The 21,024-nt window shown below is 36.9% G+C and overlaps 4 protein-coding genes and 1 long non-coding RNA gene across 5 annotated transcripts in view; 1 reads left to right on the plus strand and 4 right to left on the minus strand.

Moving 5' to 3' along the window:
* Positions 1–21,024, minus strand: part of LOC119083231 (zinc finger protein 271-like) — a 700,255-nt gene that overhangs the window by 467,494 nt on the left and 211,737 nt on the right. The window lies entirely within an intron of this gene.
* LOC119083264 lies at positions 842–3,104 on the minus strand. Its single transcript, XM_037192945.1, has 7 exons — positions 3,016–3,104; positions 2,597–2,947; positions 2,436–2,515; positions 2,023–2,382; positions 1,833–1,965; positions 1,486–1,773; positions 842–1,427 (listed from the first exon to the last, which is right to left on the minus strand). The coding sequence occupies exons 1-7, from the start codon at positions 3,065–3,067 to the stop codon at positions 1,090–1,092; spliced, it is 1,602 nt and encodes a 533-aa protein (XP_037048840.1). The 5' UTR covers positions 3,068–3,104; the 3' UTR covers positions 842–1,089.
* LOC119083305 lies at positions 3,292–13,967 on the minus strand. Its single transcript, XR_005088835.1, has 3 exons — positions 13,784–13,967; positions 8,207–8,212; positions 3,292–3,302 (listed from the first exon to the last, which is right to left on the minus strand). It is a non-coding gene; the product is annotated as an uncharacterized LOC119083305 (long non-coding RNA).
* On the minus strand, positions 8,785–11,079 carry LOC119083270 (putative odorant receptor 85e). Its single transcript, XM_037192956.1, has 8 exons — positions 10,631–11,079; positions 10,079–10,242; positions 9,824–10,020; positions 9,626–9,757; positions 9,354–9,564; positions 9,189–9,287; positions 8,925–9,080; positions 8,785–8,871 (listed from the first exon to the last, which is right to left on the minus strand). The coding sequence occupies exons 1-8, from the start codon at positions 11,001–11,003 to the stop codon at positions 8,815–8,817; spliced, it is 1,389 nt and encodes a 462-aa protein (XP_037048851.1). The 5' UTR covers positions 11,004–11,079; the 3' UTR covers positions 8,785–8,814.
* Positions 14,586–15,628, plus strand: LOC119083296. Its single transcript, XM_037192990.1, has 4 exons — positions 14,586–14,726; positions 14,806–15,003; positions 15,066–15,332; positions 15,394–15,628. Exons 1-4 carry the CDS (start codon positions 14,676–14,678, stop codon positions 15,475–15,477), a joined length of 600 nt encoding a protein of 199 aa, XP_037048885.1. The 5' UTR covers positions 14,586–14,675; the 3' UTR covers positions 15,478–15,628.

The following is a 21,024-nucleotide window of genomic DNA, read 5'->3' on the forward strand; positions in this document are numbered from 1 at the left end:
TTCAGTCTTTATATCAGAATATTAATTAGATCAAATAGTCAGCTTATATTAACCTTTTATGAATCGTATGGTTGAGGTGTTTGTTTTGTTCCTAATTCATCCTTCTACAGATTGTGTGAGGGAGGAGTTTTCTTTAATACAAACTAAATTCATCCTGCTACAAACTTTGCAATAAAAGAGTTTTGTTTGGTCTTACCGAATTCGTCCTTCTCCATCCACATGCTGAGTAAGGGTGTAGTTTGGTTTGTTATAACTGAATTCAGCCTTGTACAAACTGTTAAGGAAGGATTTTGGCTTGTTCCTACTGAATTCATCCTTCTACAAACTTTGCAATGAAAGAGTTTTGTTTGGTCCTACCGAATTCGTCCTTCTCCATCTACATACTGCGTAGGGATGTTGTTTGGTTTGTTCCAACTGAATTCATCCTTCTACAAACTGTTAAGAAAGGATTTTGGCTTGTTCCTACTGAATTCATCCTTCTACAAATTGTATTAGGAAGGTGTCTGTTTGATCAACTGAAATCATCCTTCTACTAATTGAAGTGGATATTCCAGCTAATTTGTGACTTTTCGAAATATTTTCACCAAATGTTAACAGATTTCGGTAAACTTTTTTTCCCTGAAAGCTGTTGGCCAGACGCGTAGCGTTAGGTCAGTGGCCCAAATTCTCAGGGAGATACCACCATTAAAGTGTGTGCATTTTTTTAGCTAATTTGTGAAAAGACGCGTAGTTTGACACCAATATGAGGTCATTATAGGCATAAAGTCTCGGGGAGATATGACCAAAAAATGTTTGTTTGGTTTTAGCTAAATTTCGACATTTCGAGATGTTCCCACTAAATCTCTAACGATGCCGAAATTACTACATTGAAAAGTTACTGCATATTACGTCACGAAAAGAATAGCATTGGGTTGATCAGGTTGGGTGAGTGAAGTAAGTGAAAGCAGCTTCCCAGTGGTGATAAGTGACTCAAGCGAAATTGCGGCCCTCTTCGCTCTAGCCGCAAGCATCAATTTTATTATAATTTGCTTTTTTCTGCCCTCGGTTAACAAAAAATTATATTTTATGAATTTGATAAGTCAGTGAAAGCTAAACAAAACGTTTTTGCATCAGTCCGTTGATGATCGGCGAGAATTTGATGGCCTTACCAGAGAGATTCTCGGCAATGGCACCATCGACACTACCGAAACCCATTTTATTGCCAGTCATACTATGAGAATCGGCACTATTAGTTGTAGCCGTTATACATTCCGCTAGTGTACTTTTCAGCGCATCCTCTTTGCCATACCTCAACTCCAGATTGTGCTGGGAACATGCGACATCGATAGCAGCATTTCGATCAAAGTACGGTAATTCTATTCCTCTGATTCGATGATTTTCTGGCAGATTTTTCAGAAGATTCTCTAAACCTTCTGCAACTCCTTGTCCTTTAACGATTCTTTGAATTATCATCGTGAAGAAAGCGTGATACTCGCACTCACTCACCTATAAATCTATCAAGCAAGTGCCTGAATGGACCAGCGTAGAATCCGGTGCCATATTTCAAGAATTTAAAATTTAACGGTTCAGTAGCGCTTTGGTTAAGAGCAATACCCGCTAGCAGTACATCGTGAGCTACGAATTTCACATAGGCTGTAGAATCAAAATAAACGCCAGAACATTCAATGAAACGACCACTGCAGTCACTCCGAACGTTGTCAATTGTAGGCTTCTCTTGCTGGACCACACGCGTGTAGATGAAATCATCCAAAACTCCCCTCGGTAGATCTTCGCCTAAAACAGAAAATTCACCATTATTGATCGATCGAATGATTTCAGAAACGAAAACCTACCCACGAGTACAAGGCGACCGGTGTTGTATTTCTGTTGGAATTGAAGGCCAATGAGATCGCAGATGTAAACCGATTCACTTTGTGATTCTGTTTGAGGATATCGACCGGGGTTGGTGACTAGGTCCTTGCCTATCTGAAAAATGAAAAATACAATTTTGTTGCCCTGATACTCATCCACGTTCACACTCACAATCACAGTTTGTCTATTCAGGTCTTTCAGTGAGTAAATCAATTCGTGGCTGATTCCACTGTAATTTCTAAAATCGATCAGGCCACTCGTATTCGACGACTCGTTTCGAGAGACAATCTGTAAGTCTTTCAGGTCAAAGTCGATTTTCTTCATGTAATACTTCTTCGAATCGGCAACATTCACTAGTGTCTCATCATCCAATATATTTCCAATGAGCTTCAATCCCTCTTCGACCCAATCGAATGCAAAAATGGTCACACTTTCGTCTTGGTACTCGTTTGCTTGGCACTGTGACAAGTTTAGATCGCACCGAAGCTGAACTCTGATTTCGTTGATTGGTCTACTCTTTGTCGGTGAAGCCTAAAAATTGAGTCATTTTCATGTGGACATTTCGTAAGTGTATCTGACACTACCTCCACTTCAGATTCCGCATTTGTGGCAACAGAGGAACGGACGGGTTTCGGAGCAGATGTTGAAGATGACTGTTGCAGACCTTAAACCAAATTAAATTTAAAAATTCCAATTTTTAAAATGGGCGGTTCTTGTAATAGACGGAGTCCACTCTAAGTCATACTTCCTGTATTCGTCGCTTCATGCTTGGTACACTTCGGCTTATCGAAAACATCACATCGACTCACTCGTATATCATCGTCATATACGTAGATCAGTCTTCTCGAATCATACTGAATTTTATGCAGTTTCTTGTCTTTCATTTTGCTAGGGAGTACTCTCACACAATAATCAGCTCTGTTGCGTAAATTAGCTGGTACGTTTCCACCGTAATTGTTGTACAAAATTTCCTGGCGAAAATGGTGTTCTGGCGCCATCGTAGTCAACAGAACTCCATCCCTTCCACTCCGAATTCGTCCATCTCGCGATATGGAATGGGCTGCTGATCCACTTGTGTAGTGATAATAGATAGGACCTGAAGCAATGATGGAGTCAATTCGAATATGTTACCCCTTAGCTGTAGTTGATTCCAGCCAGACTTACCATCTTTTTTTTCGTTAATTTTTTCATCACTACGACCAAATAAGAAATTCATTTCGATATTTTAAGCTCATAGAGACACAGAAATTTGCTGAAAAATTATTCAACGGAGATTGATAATAAAATTTTGTAGATAAAGTTTCGCAGAAAGGAAGATTAATCGTTAATGTCGAGATATCGTCCCTTCTTTTTTGTTTCATTTACAATTTTATCTCCATTTTTCTTATCTCAACTCTTTTATCAATTTTATTTTACGTACTAATACAAAATGATAATATTTGTGCTGTTGCCTAAGTTTTAGTTTCGTGCTTTTTTTGCCTTATTATCGTGAATTTTAAGGTGAAATGTTTGCATCACATTTTCACACATGGCGAATGTGTTTTTTGTTACAAACTGTAACGATAGATTAAGGAAATTGTTTATGTATTGTCCGTTGATAAGTGGATCGCCACGATCGCCACCGGTTTCTGGTGGGTTTTGATTTTTTTTTGCACGTTGCCACGCGTTATTGACAATTTCAAGATATATGTTCAGAATATTCAGAAATATACATCACACCTACACATTCAATCTTGCATGCTAACCGACATAAAAGTCGGCGTTCGACGGAAATATCATTTTGTCTGAATTCGTGGCTCTGGCGCTAGAGTTCTCGACTCATAATCGAGAGGTACCGTGTTCAAATCCGCGGCTGGGCAAGATGATTTTTCCTTCATTCGTTTCAATTTAACACTCACTTCTTTGATATTCTATTATTCCGTTGTCAATTCGCAACGTTAAAAACGTTTTCAATATTTAAATAATCAATAAATAACGTTAAAAATATCGAATGTAACAGGAAGAATGTGGCCATCTAACTTCTATTGGCCATACAACCAATAGTAGAACACACGGTGGGGCTGAACCACATTATTTTGAGACTTCCGTGAACATGGGGATATTGGCTTGGAAATGATTGGAGAATGTTTTTCGAGTGATTTGACCGCAAAGTCAAAATCGTTTGGGTGGGAATGCTCGCAAAAGCTATATTTGTTGCTCAAAATGTAATCGATGGAACACTCCTGATTAAGCCGCGAATCAGAATGTTTTAGAATAAAGTTTTAAGGTTGTAAAATGATTTGTATGACTCAAATAAGTCTCTACCATTCAACTGAAACCCATTTCACAGGTAATTAGACGATAAAAACTTAATTTTAAGATATTTAGTGTCCCCCACGCTCCTCCTCAGCAAAAAAGAAGTTTTTCCGAAATGTACCCAAAAACTAAAAACGTACATCGATTCAGGGATCTTTTGGGAGCTCAGAACAGCATTCAGTAAAATCGGACCAGCTCCTTCCCTATACAAAATTTTTCATTTCATGAAATTTCATGCACCCCTTCGAAACCATTTTGTCACAAAAGTTCAGTGAGTGGACATATTTTGATCGAAGTTAATTTGTATCTTATAGTCAGAGGTCATACCTTTCTAACGATACCCCACTCAATGTATTTCATGTGAGAAAAATTAGTTTGTTGCCTTGAAAATTGTCGTGAAGTCGACCAACTCGAAAATAGAGTAAACGGAGTAATCAAAGACGATGATTCTTTGATCATTTTTACTGTGATATTTTCACTGTGATTTTAATATTTTTAGTGTACTCCGTTTTCTTGATCTTTTCTTAATTTTAATTTAGTATTCGTCTTCCCGATTTGTGATATTTTTGTACCTTAACTATAATCGAAATAAAAGTTGAATCAAAGAAAGTTTAGTTTTCATTTTCATAAATTTGTCTTTAAAAAACGTTTTATTTACGTTCCTTCTATCGAAGCCAAATAAAATATGGAAAGTATAAGAAGACTCAATATGAGTGTCCTAACTATTTAGCCTGTTTTCGAGTTAGCGACTCGATACATTGAGTGGGGTATCGTTAGAAAGGTATGACCTCTGACTATAAGACACAAATTAACTTCGATCAAAATATGTAAACTCAGTGAACTTTTGTGACAAAATGGTTTCGAAGGGGTGCATGAAATTTCATGAAATGAAAAATTTTGTATAGTGAAGGAGCTGGTCCGATTTTACTGAATGCTGTTCTGAGCTCCCAAAAGGTCCCTGAATCGATGTGCGTTTTTAGTTTTTGGGTACATTTCGGAAAAACTTCTTTTTTGTTGAGGAGGGGCGTGGGGGACACTAAATATCTTAAAATTAAGTTTTTATCGTCTAATTACCTGTGAAATGGGTTTCAGTTGAATGGTAGAGACTTATTTGAGTCATACAAATCATTTTACAACCTTAAAACTTTATTCTAAAACATTCTGATTCGCGGCTTAACACTCTGCCGGTTACTGTGACTTGTCGACTTTAGGCACCCTGGGAAGTAGTAAAGGAGTCGAGGAATACCTCCAAATAAATTTCTAAAAATCTAAAATTTAATTTTTGATTGTTAGAAATTTATTTGGAGGTACAGGTACTCAATTATATTATGACTATGGGATTGTAGGATTCATTCCTTTCACATCCTACACACTTCCCACATTCAATTGAACCAACGAATTCAATTTCATTTTTGATTTTGTCGATTGGCACCATTGACATACAAGTGGTTAGTTCTCATTATCTGCTTGTGGTGGCACCATATACTTTGCGTGTCCAAGCAGTTAAAGAAGTACTAGGTAGCGTCAATCAAAATTCTGAAAGAACAGTTTAGATCAAATCTGATTTGATCGCAAAGGCAGTAAGCAATTTAGAAGGTTTTTTTTGTGCATTATATGTATTTTACATGCTACATGCGTCGAAAACGGTAATTTTCATGTTTCACGCACTAATTTCGACTTCCAAAGCATGCAAAAACCACTTGGGATAAAAAGATGAAATGTCTCGTTTTCGCGTGTTTATTGACCTCGGCTACGCCTCGGATCAACAAAATTCACACGAAAACCATACTTCTCATCTTTTTATACCAAGTCATGTAAAATACTAATGCTTTTCTGATCTTTCAAACGTGAGAAGCAAGTTCGTGTGAAATGGGAGAAATGTAAAACGCTAATGAAATACATGTATAGAATGAATGGAATGAATTGGATGAAAAAAACCAACAAAAGCGGTAAAAACGTATGTTGATTGTTGAGTTTAAATTGGACAAAATAGCAAAATTCTAATCATAAGATGTTGTGCAACAAAATGACGATCTGCTGTACCTCCACCGTTTTTGATATCCGCCTTCTTGGTAAATAACATATGCAAGATTCTTTTCATAACATTTTCATTGTTCATTTGTCAACAGATTGCGAAGTGACATTTCAGTTATTTTTAAGCTTTTCGTGATATCGCAAAAACTGCAGGTTATTTCATTATCTTTGGGAACACGGGTTCCCCAATTGAAATGAGTGATAGGTCGTCGAATTCTTCTTTGAATTCTAGAGTCACATGGAGGTGTACTTGCACCAACCAGTGCATACACTCCACCTGTAGTACGTCTTCCCAAGACCGACATTAGTACAGCATACCAATGATTTTAAATAATTATTTCTTGAGTTATTGCTGAAAAACTGTTCACAGGACCCTCTGACAAGCCTTCACTTTTGAACACTTTGCACCGAAAACAAACAAAATTAATCGAAAAAATTAAAGATGCGACTTCTCTAGAATTGAAAGACGAATCCAACGATCTATCACTCATTTGAATTGGAGAACCCGTGTTCCCAAAGATAATGAAATAACCTACAGTTTTTGCGATATTACGAAAAGCTTAAAAATAACTGAAATGTCACTTCGCAATCTGTTGACAAATGAACAATGAAAATGTTATGAAATAGTATTTTGCATAACAAGGGGCGAAAGTAAAAAAATTCAAACGTGTGAAGTTTGCAGCCCGCGCCGCAGGCAAGGGCGGCAATCACACGATTTGAATTTTTTTACTTTTGCCCGAGTGATGCATACTATTTTTTATGCCAAATAATGCGGAAGATTTGTATTTTCGGTCCGAAACAAAACATAATTTTAATTAAACTGTTGAGTTATCAACAAAATTTGCTGTAGAAACACCAAAATGCCGAAAAGCGCGGGGGTCCAGGGGGCGGCAGCTCCCTGGTATATACATAAAAACAATTTAACAAATGAAATTACTGTAAACATACATTCACTTGCTCACAAAACATTTGGCTATCGTCAACACAACACTACACTCAATGCGTACTTTCAATCAAGTGAACATGTGTTTTCGAGACATATGAGGACCGAAAGTAAAATGATGACAGTGACATTTACTTTCGGCCCGCAAATACGCAAGCCCACGGGGCGAAAGTAAAATGATGACAGTGACATTTACTTTCGGCCCAAGGCCTGAAATTTTTTAACTTTCGGTCACCATTTGAGGACCGAAAATACAAACTTTCGCAGTATTTGGCATAAAAAGAATCTTGCATATGTTATGTACCAAGAAGGCGGATATCGAAAACGGTAGAGGTACAGCCGATCGCTAATTTGTTGCACAACATCTTATGATTAGAATTTTGCTATTTTGTCCAATTTAAACTCAACAATCAACACACGTTTTTAACGGTTTTGTTTCTTCATGTAATTCGTTCCATTCATTCTACATATATTTGATTAGGGTTTTACATTTCTCCCATTTCACACGAATTTCCTTTTCATGTTTGAAAGATCAGAAAAGCATTAGTATTTTATATAACTTGGTATAAAAAGATGAAAAGTATGGTTTTCGTGTGAATTTTGTTGATACGAGGTGTAGCCGAGGTCAATAAACACGCGAAAACGAGACATTTCATCTTTTTATCCCGAGTGGTTTTTGCATGCTTTGGAAGTCGAAATTAGTGCGTGAAACATGAAAAGTACGTTTTCGACGCATGTAGCATGTAAAATACATATAGTGCACAAAAAAAACCTTCTAAATTGCTTAGGGGCCATTCACAAATTACGCACGCATCAAATTCGAAATTTCAGACCCCCCTCCCCCCTTGCACGCAAAAATGTATGGAGAAAATTTCAAAAATGTATGAAGCGTACGCTTTTGTCAAACCCCCCCTCCCCCCTTAAGAGCGTGCGTAATTTGTGAATGGCCCCTTACTGCCTTTGCGATCAAATCAGATTTGATCTAAACTGTTCTTTCAGAATTTTGATTGACGCTACCTAGTACTTCTTTAACTGCTTGGACACGCAAAGTATATGGTGCCACCACAAGCAGATAATGAGAACTAACCACTTGTCTGTCAATGGTGCCAATCGACAAAATCAAAAATGAAATTGAATTCGTTGGTTCAATTGAATGTGGGAAGTGTGTAGGATGTAAAAGGAATGAATCCCACAACCGTAGTCATAATATAATTGGGTAACTGTATTCCCAGAATATTTAAGTAAAGTCCAGGGAGCCTAAAGTTCCAGCGTGCGCATTATTATGCAAGGTGTTCCGTCGATTACATTTTGAGCAACAAATATAGCTTTTGCGAGCATTCCCACCCAAACGATTTTGATTTTGCGGTCAAATCACTCAAAAAACATTCTCCATTCATTTCCAAACCAATATCCCCATGTTCACGGAAGTCCCAAAATAATGTGGTTCAGCCCCACCGTGGAACAGTTTTTTTTTTGCTGAGAATAGTCTCTCACAGCGTTTAAAAATAGCCTGGAAAACTTCTATTACAATAGGAAGCTAGCTTGGAGTGGAACAAGCTAACGTCTCATTGCAAAAAAACGCTCATTTATGCTGGTGAAAGTGATATTTATTGGCAGCTAACTTTTACTCTATTCAATCCAATCAAATTTAGAGAGGTGTGACTGCTACGCATGTAACATATCTAACAGTTCTAATTATTTCCAAGCTTGTTAAGTAAGGTGAAACAAGAAAACGAAAGTTTTAAACTCTGAAAAGTATAAGTCATTACAAAAAGTCTCGCCCATTTACGATTTCACTTACAGTCACAAATAAATCCCAACCAAGATTGAAAAATTTACCGCCAGTGATAACGAGCGATTTTTGGGTGTTTGCCAAAACAATGACAATGAGTCGCTGGAATTTGACATCGAATCGATACCACTGGGAACGTAGAAGGGCATCACCGACTTTAAGACTCTACACGAGAAAGGGAATTGAGTAAAGCTACTTGAAACACGCACAAGTATTAGGCCTTTTTATTCGAAATTTTTAAGTTCATTTGCCTGTTCATAAGTTAAGACTCACCTCAGTCTTAATAATTTCACCAGCGTAGCACAACATGGCTAAGTCAAATATGGCCATCATTCCGTATTCGATGAACGAGACCATTACCGGGCCCGATATCTTAAAGATAAAGCGTTGTCATTTCTGACAAAAATTCTTCAAAATCAATAGACGTTGAGACTATACCTTCAGAATAGTCACAAAGAGAGTGCAAAGCAGTGTGGTAACCTGTGTATATTTCACCAAAATAATTGGACTCATGATGTCCTCCAAAATTCGATGAGCTTCGATAATGGTCTGATGATGTAAAACGTTTTCCCGCAACGCATCACGGAGTTCGTTATAGAGCTTTGGATGGCTATCCTTTGGGGACGATGACGATGGTTTAGTGGTAAGACTATAAATCAAATGACAACAATTGGATAAATTTCTCTTTGATTAAATACGTGTTTTTGGACCTTTTGCAATTCAACGAACCATTCTGGACTGGTGTAGGGTTCACACCATCATCTAGATTGTCCATTTCCTCTTTGCTCATGTAATAAACGTTTGAATCGTCGTAGAGTATTTCGTGTTTTTCTTGGAGCTTTCTGAAAGGACGTAAGACCGTACACACTTGAGCGTCAGCAATGAAATCACATCGAATATTAAATAACCTCAGCTCCGAAATACGTCCAGCGTTAAACATAGCTGTGTGCAGTATATTTTTGTTTGATACAGCCAGTATATCATACTGGGTACCAATAAGCATTGCAATGACGACACCGAAATTGACACAAATCAAAAAACCGAATCCGACATTCACTTGAGCTATTGACTGTAGAATCATTAAAATTTCATACGTAGGACTTTCCTGGAAATCAACGTTAATTTGACAGAAATCCGGCGGAGTAGAGCAGGATGGTACTTACCAGTGTCTCAAATGGATACATCAATTTCAACGGCAACATTCGTTTTCGAGTTATTATCGGAGTCAGGCCAAACTTTAGTGTTGATACCACGCCCGTGAGTGTCCAGTAAAATGATAGAGTTTTGGTTATGAAATAAATTCGTTCGGAGGTGACGTAGGTCAATCCTAATAGAATGGACAAAAATTGAATTAAAAAAAAGTAGTAGATTACGTTATTCGCCTTCGGCTCGAGCTGCAAACGCCACAATTGGCAAAATACAAAATTCCAAACAATTAACTAAGATATTTTACCCACTAAGCTTGCGGGAAATGAGTTTTAACGCAATGAAGTCGATGCAGTAATGACTCATTTCCTTGGGGCTCAGAGAGCAAAAGGTTTTATACGAAATCCTTCCTACAAAGCATTGAAGTTGGACTTCGTTTAACATTACGAAATTTTTATTTCACCAAACCCCTAACGAATTGTACTATTTGAAATAGTCTATTTCACCATCTCATTCTCTCGCTAAAAGACGTTCAAACCAAAAATTAAGAGCTAATGTTCAACATTCACCTTTATTCGATCGAAATCGAAAATGTCGATTCACATAGTTCAGTAGCTCAATATGCCGTTTGCTTCTGATGCGACAATAATAGTGCATGAATGTGGTGAATCCGTAAACATTTATCTGTGACACAGCATCGGTTATTTCATTAAAAGAGATTTCATCGTATCCCAGCTTCGCCTTCAGCGTAATAAAGTACAATATGAGGATGTGCGACAGCAATGTCAATATGAAGATATCATAGATCCAATTCAAAATTCTGGTTATCCGCGGTGAAATGTTCAAAATTTTCTCAACATTAAACCAAATGCCAACGAATACCAGATTGACCGTTTGTACGCTAAAATAATTTTCAATTTTAGATAGTCTTTTGGCTGCCATTTATGAAATCCTTTCGTTGTTCCAATTGAAAAGAAATTCTTTCAAACTTTTCTGTCTCAAGAGAAAATGGTGAACACAATTCAGCACAATGTTTTAAGTATATCCAACCGCTTATGAAATGTTAAAACATACTGGCAGACCGAATGATGAAGATTTTTAATTTATATGAAAAGCGAGAGCCAAAGTTCATGAATAGAGTTAATGTGTAATGTGTATAATGTACGACGTGTATACGTACGGCTGTATAATATCTCTTATATGTATAGTCGGATAGAAATTAAATTAATAAAGGGACTTTTCATTTTCAGTTTTCCGAAATGGATAAGGGGCTCATATTTTCGTAAAGTTTTCGAAGCAATTATGGTAATTTAATGTTTTAATTAATTCAGAAATTTCTCTTGAATGTTTTACCATCTTGAGGTATTTCAAGATTTTTTTTTCTTCTTCATAGAAATATTTTTTTTTGTTAGAATTTTTAATTAGTTGAAAATGAGCGTCTTTCATACTATGAAGTGGTTTGTAAGTTCAAATATTTATTGGAAACGGATGACTCTTTTTCAAATGAGGGGGGCGGCGTTTGTATCTTGTTTAATTATCTTTAATTTGACTTGTGTTTTGGGGAGTTAATTTGAACAGATGATACACATTTTTCAATTAACTTTTGATTACTTTATTAACTTAGGAATTCGTAAATATTTTTAGTTCATTAAAACAGGACATTTACAATGATACACGAAATGGGTGATCTACTCGAAGAGTAATATAGGTACGATGGACGGACAACTTCAATCTAGGTCAAAACTTCCCTTTGTCTATAACGCTCAAAGACCCCACATATTATATGGCTAAAGGATTCTTCGAAACTCAACGAACATTTTAGAGGGTTAGTTGTAGAGCTTTTACTCTAAATCGTGACTGTAAAGTAAAGTGGGCCGATTTTTGACCTTTTTTTCTTCAAACCTCTGTTACAATGTGAAATTCGTTTTCCAATGCCTCGTGATTTTTTGGGTTCGCCAAGTGAGTCTGCATACTCACTGAATGATTTCTCTTGCATGTGTGAGGCGTCATTCGTATTGGGTAGAGGTAATGGCCCCAAAGCAGTTTTAAAATGGCATAAGAATGTTGGACTTCAACAATATCTGCTGATAACAACTACAACCATAACATATAAGACATGCCTCCCCGAGTAAAAATGAAAGTCTCAAAGGTTCGAAAAGATATAGGAAAGGAAATATTAATTACAGGAATCATCGTTTAACGTTGTTAGCGATCGGCTGGAGATAGCGCGGATTTGTAACAAGCGACACAATGAACTTTTGTTGGTTTTTTGGTGGTTGAAAACGTAAAAATGACCCGAAAGCGACACAGCTAGTATCTTTTAGATTATTTTTTTAGAATGGTTTCGCCGATCTATTGACAAACTTATGGCCCTAAAATAAAGCAGTCAGATTCCATTTTATAAAACGTAGTGACTATTCGCAGGCGCCTGCCAATAGCCAAATTATTACTAAAGATGCTATTGGCAGGCGCCTGCCAATAGCATTTTTCATTTTACAAATACTATGCAGGTGAAATGGCCTGCCAATAGCATCTATGTTTATAAAAATCAATCAAAAAGTTTGGGCTTCCGAAAACAGAGCTCCTACGAGTTTTTTCAACTCGTTTTCAACAAACTCCTCTGCAATGGATTCTCCATGAGATGACATGTTCAGACATACCTCACACGACATATTATGGCATGATTTGTCGATTTTATTTCCAAATAAAGTTAACATTTTTTGTCGAAAAGTCTTAGTCGGGAACACTGACAGAGTTACTTTGTCCGAGTGAAGGCGAAGGGCAACAACGTTCTTAAGGTATTTCATAGCTGGACTCCTTAGCCATTAACTACAGCTAGCTAGCAGTAATGCCTTCTATTCCCGAATTCCCGAGATATCAGTCAATTTCATGCTACTACCCCGAAAATAAAAATCATCCTAGCAGGCAAGGGAAAAATTAATTTTTGAATTTTTTTATGCCGTTTCGCATTCCTTGGTCGATTTTAGGTAGACCCACCCTACTAAACATGTCCAAAAATGTGTTAAAACTTACTTTGATGTTAATTATCTTCACTATATTATATCGATAGACATTAGTAATGCCGACTATTAACTTTCTATTAGGTTTCACTAAAGGTCGAACGTGTTTGCTTTACGGCAGTATCCATACATTGCAGTAGATATCATATCTTAGCACAAAATTAGCACTCAAACTCCACAACTCGAGCTCATGAGCTCATGAATTCATTTCCTTGAGCATTCGTTTTACTATATAAAAATAGTACTCTATTTCACTGCCGTTGACATCGTTGGCTCGGTTGGGAAGTTTGTCAGACGTTGCAACTTCTCGTACTCGCTAATTGCATTTTTCTCAGCCGAGCCAACAGTATACTATTGCGTGCGCATATTAATGCAAAACGTCGAAAGACGTATTTAATTTTCTCACAGATCGAAACAGTGGTCGAAAGGTCTTACTTGTTCAGATAATGTGCCTGTCTAATGGCACCAGATTCGTTGTTGATGTGATGAATGCTTTGCATTCTGTGTTGACCAGTGTAATGATGATCGGTTCATATTTGGTTTAACAAATTCAACAATACATTGCACCTTGTATCTATAAAAGAATCACCCACGTTACATGAATACGTGCGACTTATGAAGTTTTGGAAAAAAAACTCTCATAAGTTTAACACGTGTACGATACTTCGTATTACCAGCTTTGTGGTGGCTAACTACACACACTAGCCACGAGTGGTTGAGTTTGGGACCGAATTGAAATTTCATTTCAATTATGAGTCGCTAGACTTTTTCGTGTGCAAATCGGTATAGTGTTCGATAGAGCACTGTATCGAGTACCACTGTCGCCATGGCCTGATGAGAAATGGTATTTTTGAACTGCATATTAATGCAAAACGTCGAAAGACGTATAATTTAATTCACAGATCGAAACAGTGGTCGAAAGGTCTTACGCCTTCGATTGATTTTCGCATTTACGTACAGACCACTACCCATTTATTTATCAATTTGGTGTTATCAGCTTTCTTCACACGAAAGCATGATTCCGGTACATGTGGACGGCGAAAAAAAAATGCAAAAATATTAACGGGAAATTGCGTTTCTAAAAATTCCGAAATATAAGTACAAATATTTATCAAGGAAAGTCAAGTTCAAACTTATTTGAGACGAGCTGATATTTAGGTCATCGGGTCATTGTGTGAATTTCGAATGATTTCAGTATAGACCCCGCACGCCGCACAATTATTTTCCTTGGCGCGGCGTTTAGAAGCAATTCATAGTAATCGAAAGCGCCCGTAATTTGTTCACGATAATTTTTCTATCTCGGAAAATACTGGAAGCTTAACCGCCCTATCGGGGAGATTCGTATCATACTACTGATTTTTAGTTTTCATTGTATGTGCAGCAGTACCAATTTTGAGGCGTTTTTTCAGTGATGTCGGCGCACCAGTCTAGCACTGTAACTAGAGATTACTCTTGAATTTAGATAACATTTCGACATTTTTGATTGCAAACAGGAGCTATAACTATAAATTGAATGGTCGACCTATAATCGTCTTTATTTGCGTTGGTTGCAAGAATTTCTCAGTAAATAGTCGAAACAAGAAAAGTTTCAGAAATGGTTGCAATAAAATTATTCGCATTTTTGTTCGCCATTTGCGTGATCAACGTAAGTATTCTTTAAAGGAAAATTTGGGTTGTATGAACCATCATCGAATCTGAACTGTTGTTATTTCGACTCTGTTTAGGAGTCCGCGGCCTTTCGTATACCTCGTGAAATAGCTGCTGAAGCCGAACCAACAAGTCAAGAAGCTGGCGAATACATAACAAGCTTAATCAGTAGCGAATTGAATGGCAAGGTACCAAGAAATCGTATCAATGACGTCAATAAAGTCGTCATGGATATGATGTTGGCCAAAACGTCTGCTGAACAAGGTGCTAATGGCGTGAGTACATAGTGGAATTGTATCTCTTTCTGGTTTCCATCTCTAAAATTTTAATTTTCCAGTTGAAATTCTTGAAATTATTGATCGAGTCTACATTAGCCGTAAGAAACATTCCTTTTACACCGGAACAATTCACTGCTCTGGAAAATGCTGTAGATTCAGCGTTGACCGATGACGACAAAAATCCCAACGAAATTACGGACAGAGACATTGCCGCCATTCGAACTGAATTGCTAAAAATATTTTCCGCTGAGGTTACCACAATCGTTACGGATATTTTGTCAACATTCAAAGAGAATGTCTCTTCCGATGAATCAGGTCAAACAATGGTAAGAGTGACCTAATAAAAATTGAGTTCGCCGTTTCAGATAAACAAAATGTGAATTTCAGATCAATTGGATAAACACCATCATCAGAGGAACTAAAAAACGTTATGGAACTAGAAGTCGTTTACGCTACCACCCACGTGCATAAGACCATTTTCTTGTGGTATTAAAATCGCCAACCACAAACTAATTTTGGAGTAAACTGTACGTTAAACTTCTAGCTGATTTCTTTTTTTCAGTTTGGCTCAGAATTTTGTAATGGAATTTTAAGTCTGCCCAATAAAGTTACTCTAACAGTATTTTATTCAGGTGTAATTGTGAACACGTTTAAATAAAAAATGTTCCTGCAATGCTCTATCTAGCAATCGAATTAGAATGTGAGATTGTGAGATAACCCCCTACTTCAGAAGCGGTGCTTCTCCATATAGCTCAAAGTGAACAGACTCAGTGTTCAAGAACATCAGAAAATATCCGGAAGTGAAATGACTGTAATAATATTCTCTACGATTCTGTATCGCAGGGGAGGAAGTTTGTATGCTACGTCGTCAGAAGCCTAACTTTCAGCTATGCTAAACCATACAAAGTAATACCCGAATGTCGGCAGCGCCTCTATATTACAGATTACGATCTTCTCGAAAAGTACGTTGTCCCACATGTAGAGCAACCAATCACGGTGTTCTGCTTGATGTTCTGTAACATCAATGGTTAATTGTAGGGACCAGTAAGCGTGACCGGCAAGGGTGACGACAGACGTGTGCATTTCCATCTGACTTAAAATACATTATCGCCTCCAGAGCAATGCATTCAATGTAGCAATTTTGTATAGTGGTAGTAGATATATGAAACATGATGATGCAACACATTGTTGTACATGAATAATTCATCTTTATTTTCATCTGGTTTTTTAAATATTCAGAAATATATTGGTAAAAGGAATAGTTCAGCCATTAATATCAGTAATTCTCTTCGCTAATTATTCAACAAAAATTCAAATCTACAAATTGGATTGGCTACAAGGAATTTCGCGCCGCGTCATTCACAATAATTGACAAAATGACACATTTTGTAAAAGGAAAATGTCACTTTGGGGGTTATTGTGAATGACGCGGCGCGAAATTCCTCAACACCATTGGATTGCACTTCAATTTGATCAAATAGAACATCGAGAGACACATTGCTGCTGACTTACAATATGTACATTCACCCAGTCCTCACGTACGGAGAAGAATTACTGATAACAGCTAGTGATTCAGTCAACAAACAACTCGAAATATTACAAAACAAGGCATTGAGGACGATTTGTGGTGGAGTGAAATTTACACCGATTACGTCAATGGAAATGTTCACCGATGTAAAAACATTGCAATTCTCCAGAGAAGAAGCAGCTTTGAAATTATATCAAAGAATTGTAAGGACCCCGAACAACTTATGGAACAATTTCATTACAACCGAACAACGTCTTAAATCGAAATATTCATTTGTGAATAAAATCGAACAATTACACCGGAAATACGAGTTAAATTTGCCGAATAAAGTTCGGAAGGTCACGAATCAAAATTACGCAAACGCGAACAAAACATTGATCAAGCAGACTGTACGAAATGCAATCACGAAAAGCAATACCGAATTGTCCGAAGAGAAAGCATGGTCGATGATCAACCCGAAGACTGTGCGATCGACTTTACAAACATTTGCATCGAATGAAATTGGTGCCCTCCCCACTTTGCAAGTTCTGTGAAAAAGAAGACCAAACGTCAGAACATATCATGCAATGCCCTGGACTGAAGAGATAAATCGAAGACCTAAAAAAAATCTGCCCGGACGAGGAAGAATTATTTTCGAAACTATATTGGCTTGTTCGAGGAAAATACTGAATTGAATTTATGATATTTTCGAAAATAAATGAGCATTAGATACAAAAAAAAATAGTTTCCGCTATAAATTCGTAAACATTTCAATGTTTATCTCTTGTCCCTAACGAACAATGACTGTGGCATCCAATTAATCCAGTGGCATTCCAATTTTCAAAATAAAACTCTATTCAATCTAATCGATTCATACCAGTGACATCCGAAAAAAATATTGTTCCAACACAACAGCCACTAGTATTTTTTTTTCAGGTCTAAGACCTCTTCAGAAAAAATGGAAACCATTTTTCGAAGTCAATTTTCAAAAGTATCGCTGTTGTACGATTTCAATGTGACACTGTAGTGACCAGTGACCACACACATCCTCTTTAAATTGGCGTCTCCTTAAGTAATATCCTGCATCGACTATCATTGCTTAATGAAACCCATAATTCATTACCAAAACCTCAAATTGGACATGAAAATGCATGCAATAATATGAAAACTCAATAAAATATTTATTTATACCGTTCGTACAATCGGAATTGTGAAATATTAAAGCAAAACTTTAGTAAGCATAATACGCAGTAAAAGACATCACCCTCTTCCACTGCAACAAAAACACATAAAATAAAAGGAATTCCGTCAAGCATAAATTGTTCGAAAATAAAAGAAAATTCATAAATTACCATGTAGCTACTTGATCTTTTTCATTTTCGTTTGAATCTTGACTCCCCTTCTAATTCATTACAGCATTTTGGTGTCCATGACCATTATACATAACAAGAAAAATAAATAAAATATTTATACATTCCGTAGCACACAGCACGGAGGGTGGTCCAAACATATAATCTGACCAATGTTCTATTGTGTAGTCGTGTGTTTATATGTGTGTGCTCACAGAACCAAACAAAAACATTTTGAGCCTTTTCTGAAAGAACAAGTTTTTCTCCGTTAGTTTTTCCTCATTTTCCCGGAGTTTTTCCATGCGATATAATGTTATAAAGATGCTGATTTGATTTTCTCTTTTTTCTTCCTTTTGTATTATCTATGGTTCGGAATCGACGAGTGTGGTAAATATGTTTAGGTTTATGGTTATGAAACGAGGGGGTTTGGATGTGAGAGCATATGGCTGGTTTTTTTTTCTTCGTAAGAAAAGGCGATTTATTGCGTTTGTATAAATGGAAATATCATTCATTTTTGATTATCTTAAATAACCTATTTAGATGTGTTTTTGATGGATGCGGATGTATTATTGGATTTTTCTGTATAGTTGTGTGCTCAATATGAATCATTAAAAGCGTTCATATGAAAAATTAATGTTAAGTTGGTCGAAGATTGTATTCTCTTCGCTTCCTATTTATAATATTCAAACATAAACGATTAGGCTTCACTTTGTAATGCTGTGCAGTTCTATAGATTGTGGATTTGAGCACTATTTCACAGGACTCTCAATGTCTTAATGAAAATACAAATTTCTGCTATCGTGAGTTGTCATTGTCCTAGTCCACAACTCTGCTTCTGGCATGAACATAAGAAATATTCGGAGGCATATGCAATTGAAATACGCCTTGCATTTTCTCGTAAAGATAGTAGTCATGACACATACGCAAACATATGTAAAAATTTGTAGGCTATTTGATGAGGAAAGTTCGTATCCAGAGCCGAAGGTTACAATGGATGCTGCGAAAGTAATTCATTACATGATGTTATCATTTTGTGATAAAAGAAAACTCACAAGTGTGTTTTTGAGCTTAACTGTCTTTTCGAAGTGTTGAGTTTGTATATCCCAGCCACTTGTTAAAAAAACAGTTTCCGAAGTAAGTTGCTCAAAACACACGAGCTACTTTGCGAGTATCACAAACTTGTTTCCGAAATAATGAAGTACGTAGCAGCATCCACTGTATTCTGATTAACTACCATCCTCTACCATACGACAATATATATCCATATAGAAAAACGAGCCATCAGAACAGTCGGAGCGTTTGCTGCGACTGAGCCCCGTACAAACCCGTATATCTATTGCGTACGTGACCCTAGTGCGTCTGTCACCCTACTTTGACCGTAAGCCTATTGCGCCGGTTAATGTAGTTAAAGTAAAATTATTATGTAATATGTACATCTTACAAATTGCGCATAGCGCAATTACGAAGCCCCGTACGACGTTCCTTTCAAATGAAACAAAAATTTCAAATCGCCCTAAAATTTTATTTTTTTGAAGGGCCTAGTATCGGCCTCAGTCCGAGGACCCAAATTTAAAATTTTTTTCAACTACATTCTATTCGGCCTTTGATTACCTTCCAAATGAAACAAAAATTACGAAAAACGGATGAAATTTGCTCGAGTTATATGTAAAATACACATAGGGCCCTAGTAGTGGCCTAAGTCCAAGGACCCAAATTTAATTTTTTTTCAACGACATTCTATTCGGCCTTTGATTACCTTCCAAATGAAACAAAAATTACGAAAAACGGATGAAATTTACTCGAGTTATATGTGAAATACACATAGGGCCCTAGTAGCGGCCTTAGGCCAAGGACCCAAATTTAATTTTTTTTCAACAACATTCTATTCGGCATTCGATTACCTTCCAAATCAAACAAAAATTACGAAAAACGAATGAAATTTACTCGAGTTCTATGTAAAATACACATAGGGACCTAGTAGCATTTCACTTCTAAGGCCCTAACTCGCGGTCCACTCACCCGATTTAAAAAAAACTTTTTTTTCCTGGATTGGTATTGACAATACCTATCATTTGCCGTGTCATTTACATTTCCATCGTTTATTTTGCCATAAATATCACCAAAAGACCTTAAATCACTTAGGTGGCCCTAACTCACGAAGGGCCGACCCGAATATGCCCATCTTCGAACTCAGCCTCACTATTTCGACTATCTTTCAGGGAAAAAAAAAATTTGAAATCGGATTTGATTTACTCAAGATATCGACGTGACAGACGGACAGACGGACAGACGGACAGACAAAATTTTTATTGCAGATTCGTCATCTATGAACATAGGCAAACACTTTGCCCTTACCGTCTGCTTCGAATTCCATCAATTACACACGGCATCGTAATCCTATAAGCCCCTTTGTACTTCGTACGGGGCTAATGAGTATAATCCACAGATAATGGATCATTTTTGCAATGTGATGGTCAACTATAGAATGGGTAGTCACGCTAAAATGAAATGTCCTTGTGACGTAAATAACTCAAGAAATTGTTGACAGTACAATTTACATTCAATCAAAGGAACCTAATTTACTTGTACAAAATAAGGAAACTAATAATTTTCATTCTGTTTCTTGAAGTCATTCAATAAAGACGTGTTTAACTAGTTGTCTGAAAGATTAGTCTTTTAACAGGTTATGGTGCCCAGACACCAGATAATTAGTTGATTAAGTCGCAGAATCATTAAAGAAAAACTAAGGAAAACTGCGGATGCAAACTAAAGAAAAACTAAGGAAAACTCTGGAACTGCGGATGCAAACTAAGGAAAACGGCGGATGCAAACTAAGGTAAAACGGCAGATGCAAGTAAGGAAAATAGTGGAAACAAAATGCCAGATTTAAAAGAATCCAGGATTGTAAAATTAAACAATTCGAATTACTCAACCTGGAAGTACAAAATGGAACTAATTCTCATCAAAAAAAATCTATGGGAAAAAGTAATGAAAATTCGAGTGGTACAAAATGCAGTAGTGGCAGGTGGAAATGGTGTAGCAGCGGCAGCAGCAGCAGCAGCGGAGGAAGAAGAGTGGAAAAAGCTTGATAACAAAGCCCGAGCACTAATTGGTTTGGCTGTTGAGGATGATCAGCTCGCTCACATTCGAAGAAAGGCTACA

The sequence above is a fragment of the Bradysia coprophila genome, unplaced genomic scaffold, assembly GCF_014529535.1.
Source record: "Bradysia coprophila strain Holo2 unplaced genomic scaffold, BU_Bcop_v1 contig_583, whole genome shotgun sequence".
Taxonomy (NCBI): domain Eukaryota; kingdom Metazoa; phylum Arthropoda; class Insecta; order Diptera; family Sciaridae; genus Bradysia; species Bradysia coprophila.

What these genes read in the sequence shown, in the direction of transcription:
- LOC119083264 (XM_037192945.1), bottom strand. Translation starts at nt 3,067, where the DNA reads ATGAATTTCTTATTTGGTCGTAGTGATGAAAAAATTAACGAAAAAAAA. An exon ending in ATGCGGAATCTGAAGTGGAG is followed by an intron (nt 2,383 to 2,435) that starts GTAGTGTCAGAT and finishes CTCAATTTTTAG; the next exon opens with GCTTCACCGACAAAGAGTAG. An exon ending in CGGTCGCCTTGTACTCGTGG is followed by an intron (nt 1,774 to 1,832) that starts GTAGGTTTTCGT and finishes TTTCTGTTTTAG; the next exon opens with GCGAAGATCTACCGAGGGGA.
- LOC119083270 (XM_037192956.1), bottom strand. Translation starts at nt 11,003, where the DNA reads ATGGCAGCCAAAAGACTATCTAAAATTGAAAATTATTTTAGCGTACAA. An exon ending in TCGATTTCGATCGAATAAAG is followed by an intron (nt 10,243 to 10,630) that starts GTGAATGTTGAA and finishes CCATTCTATTAG; the next exon opens with GATTGACCTACGTCACCTCC. An exon ending in GGTTCGTTGAATTGCAAAAG is followed by an intron (nt 9,565 to 9,625) that starts GTCCAAAAACAC and finishes TTTGATTTATAG; the next exon opens with TCTTACCACTAAACCATCGT.
- LOC119083296 (XM_037192990.1), top strand. Translation starts at nt 14,676, where the DNA reads ATGGTTGCAATAAAATTATTCGCATTTTTGTTCGCCATTTGCGTGATC. An exon ending in TCGCCATTTGCGTGATCAAC is followed by an intron (nt 14,727 to 14,805) that starts GTAAGTATTCTT and finishes GACTCTGTTTAG; the next exon opens with GAGTCCGCGGCCTTTCGTAT. An exon ending in ATGAATCAGGTCAAACAATG is followed by an intron (nt 15,333 to 15,393) that starts GTAAGAGTGACC and finishes TGTGAATTTCAG; the next exon opens with ATCAATTGGATAAACACCAT.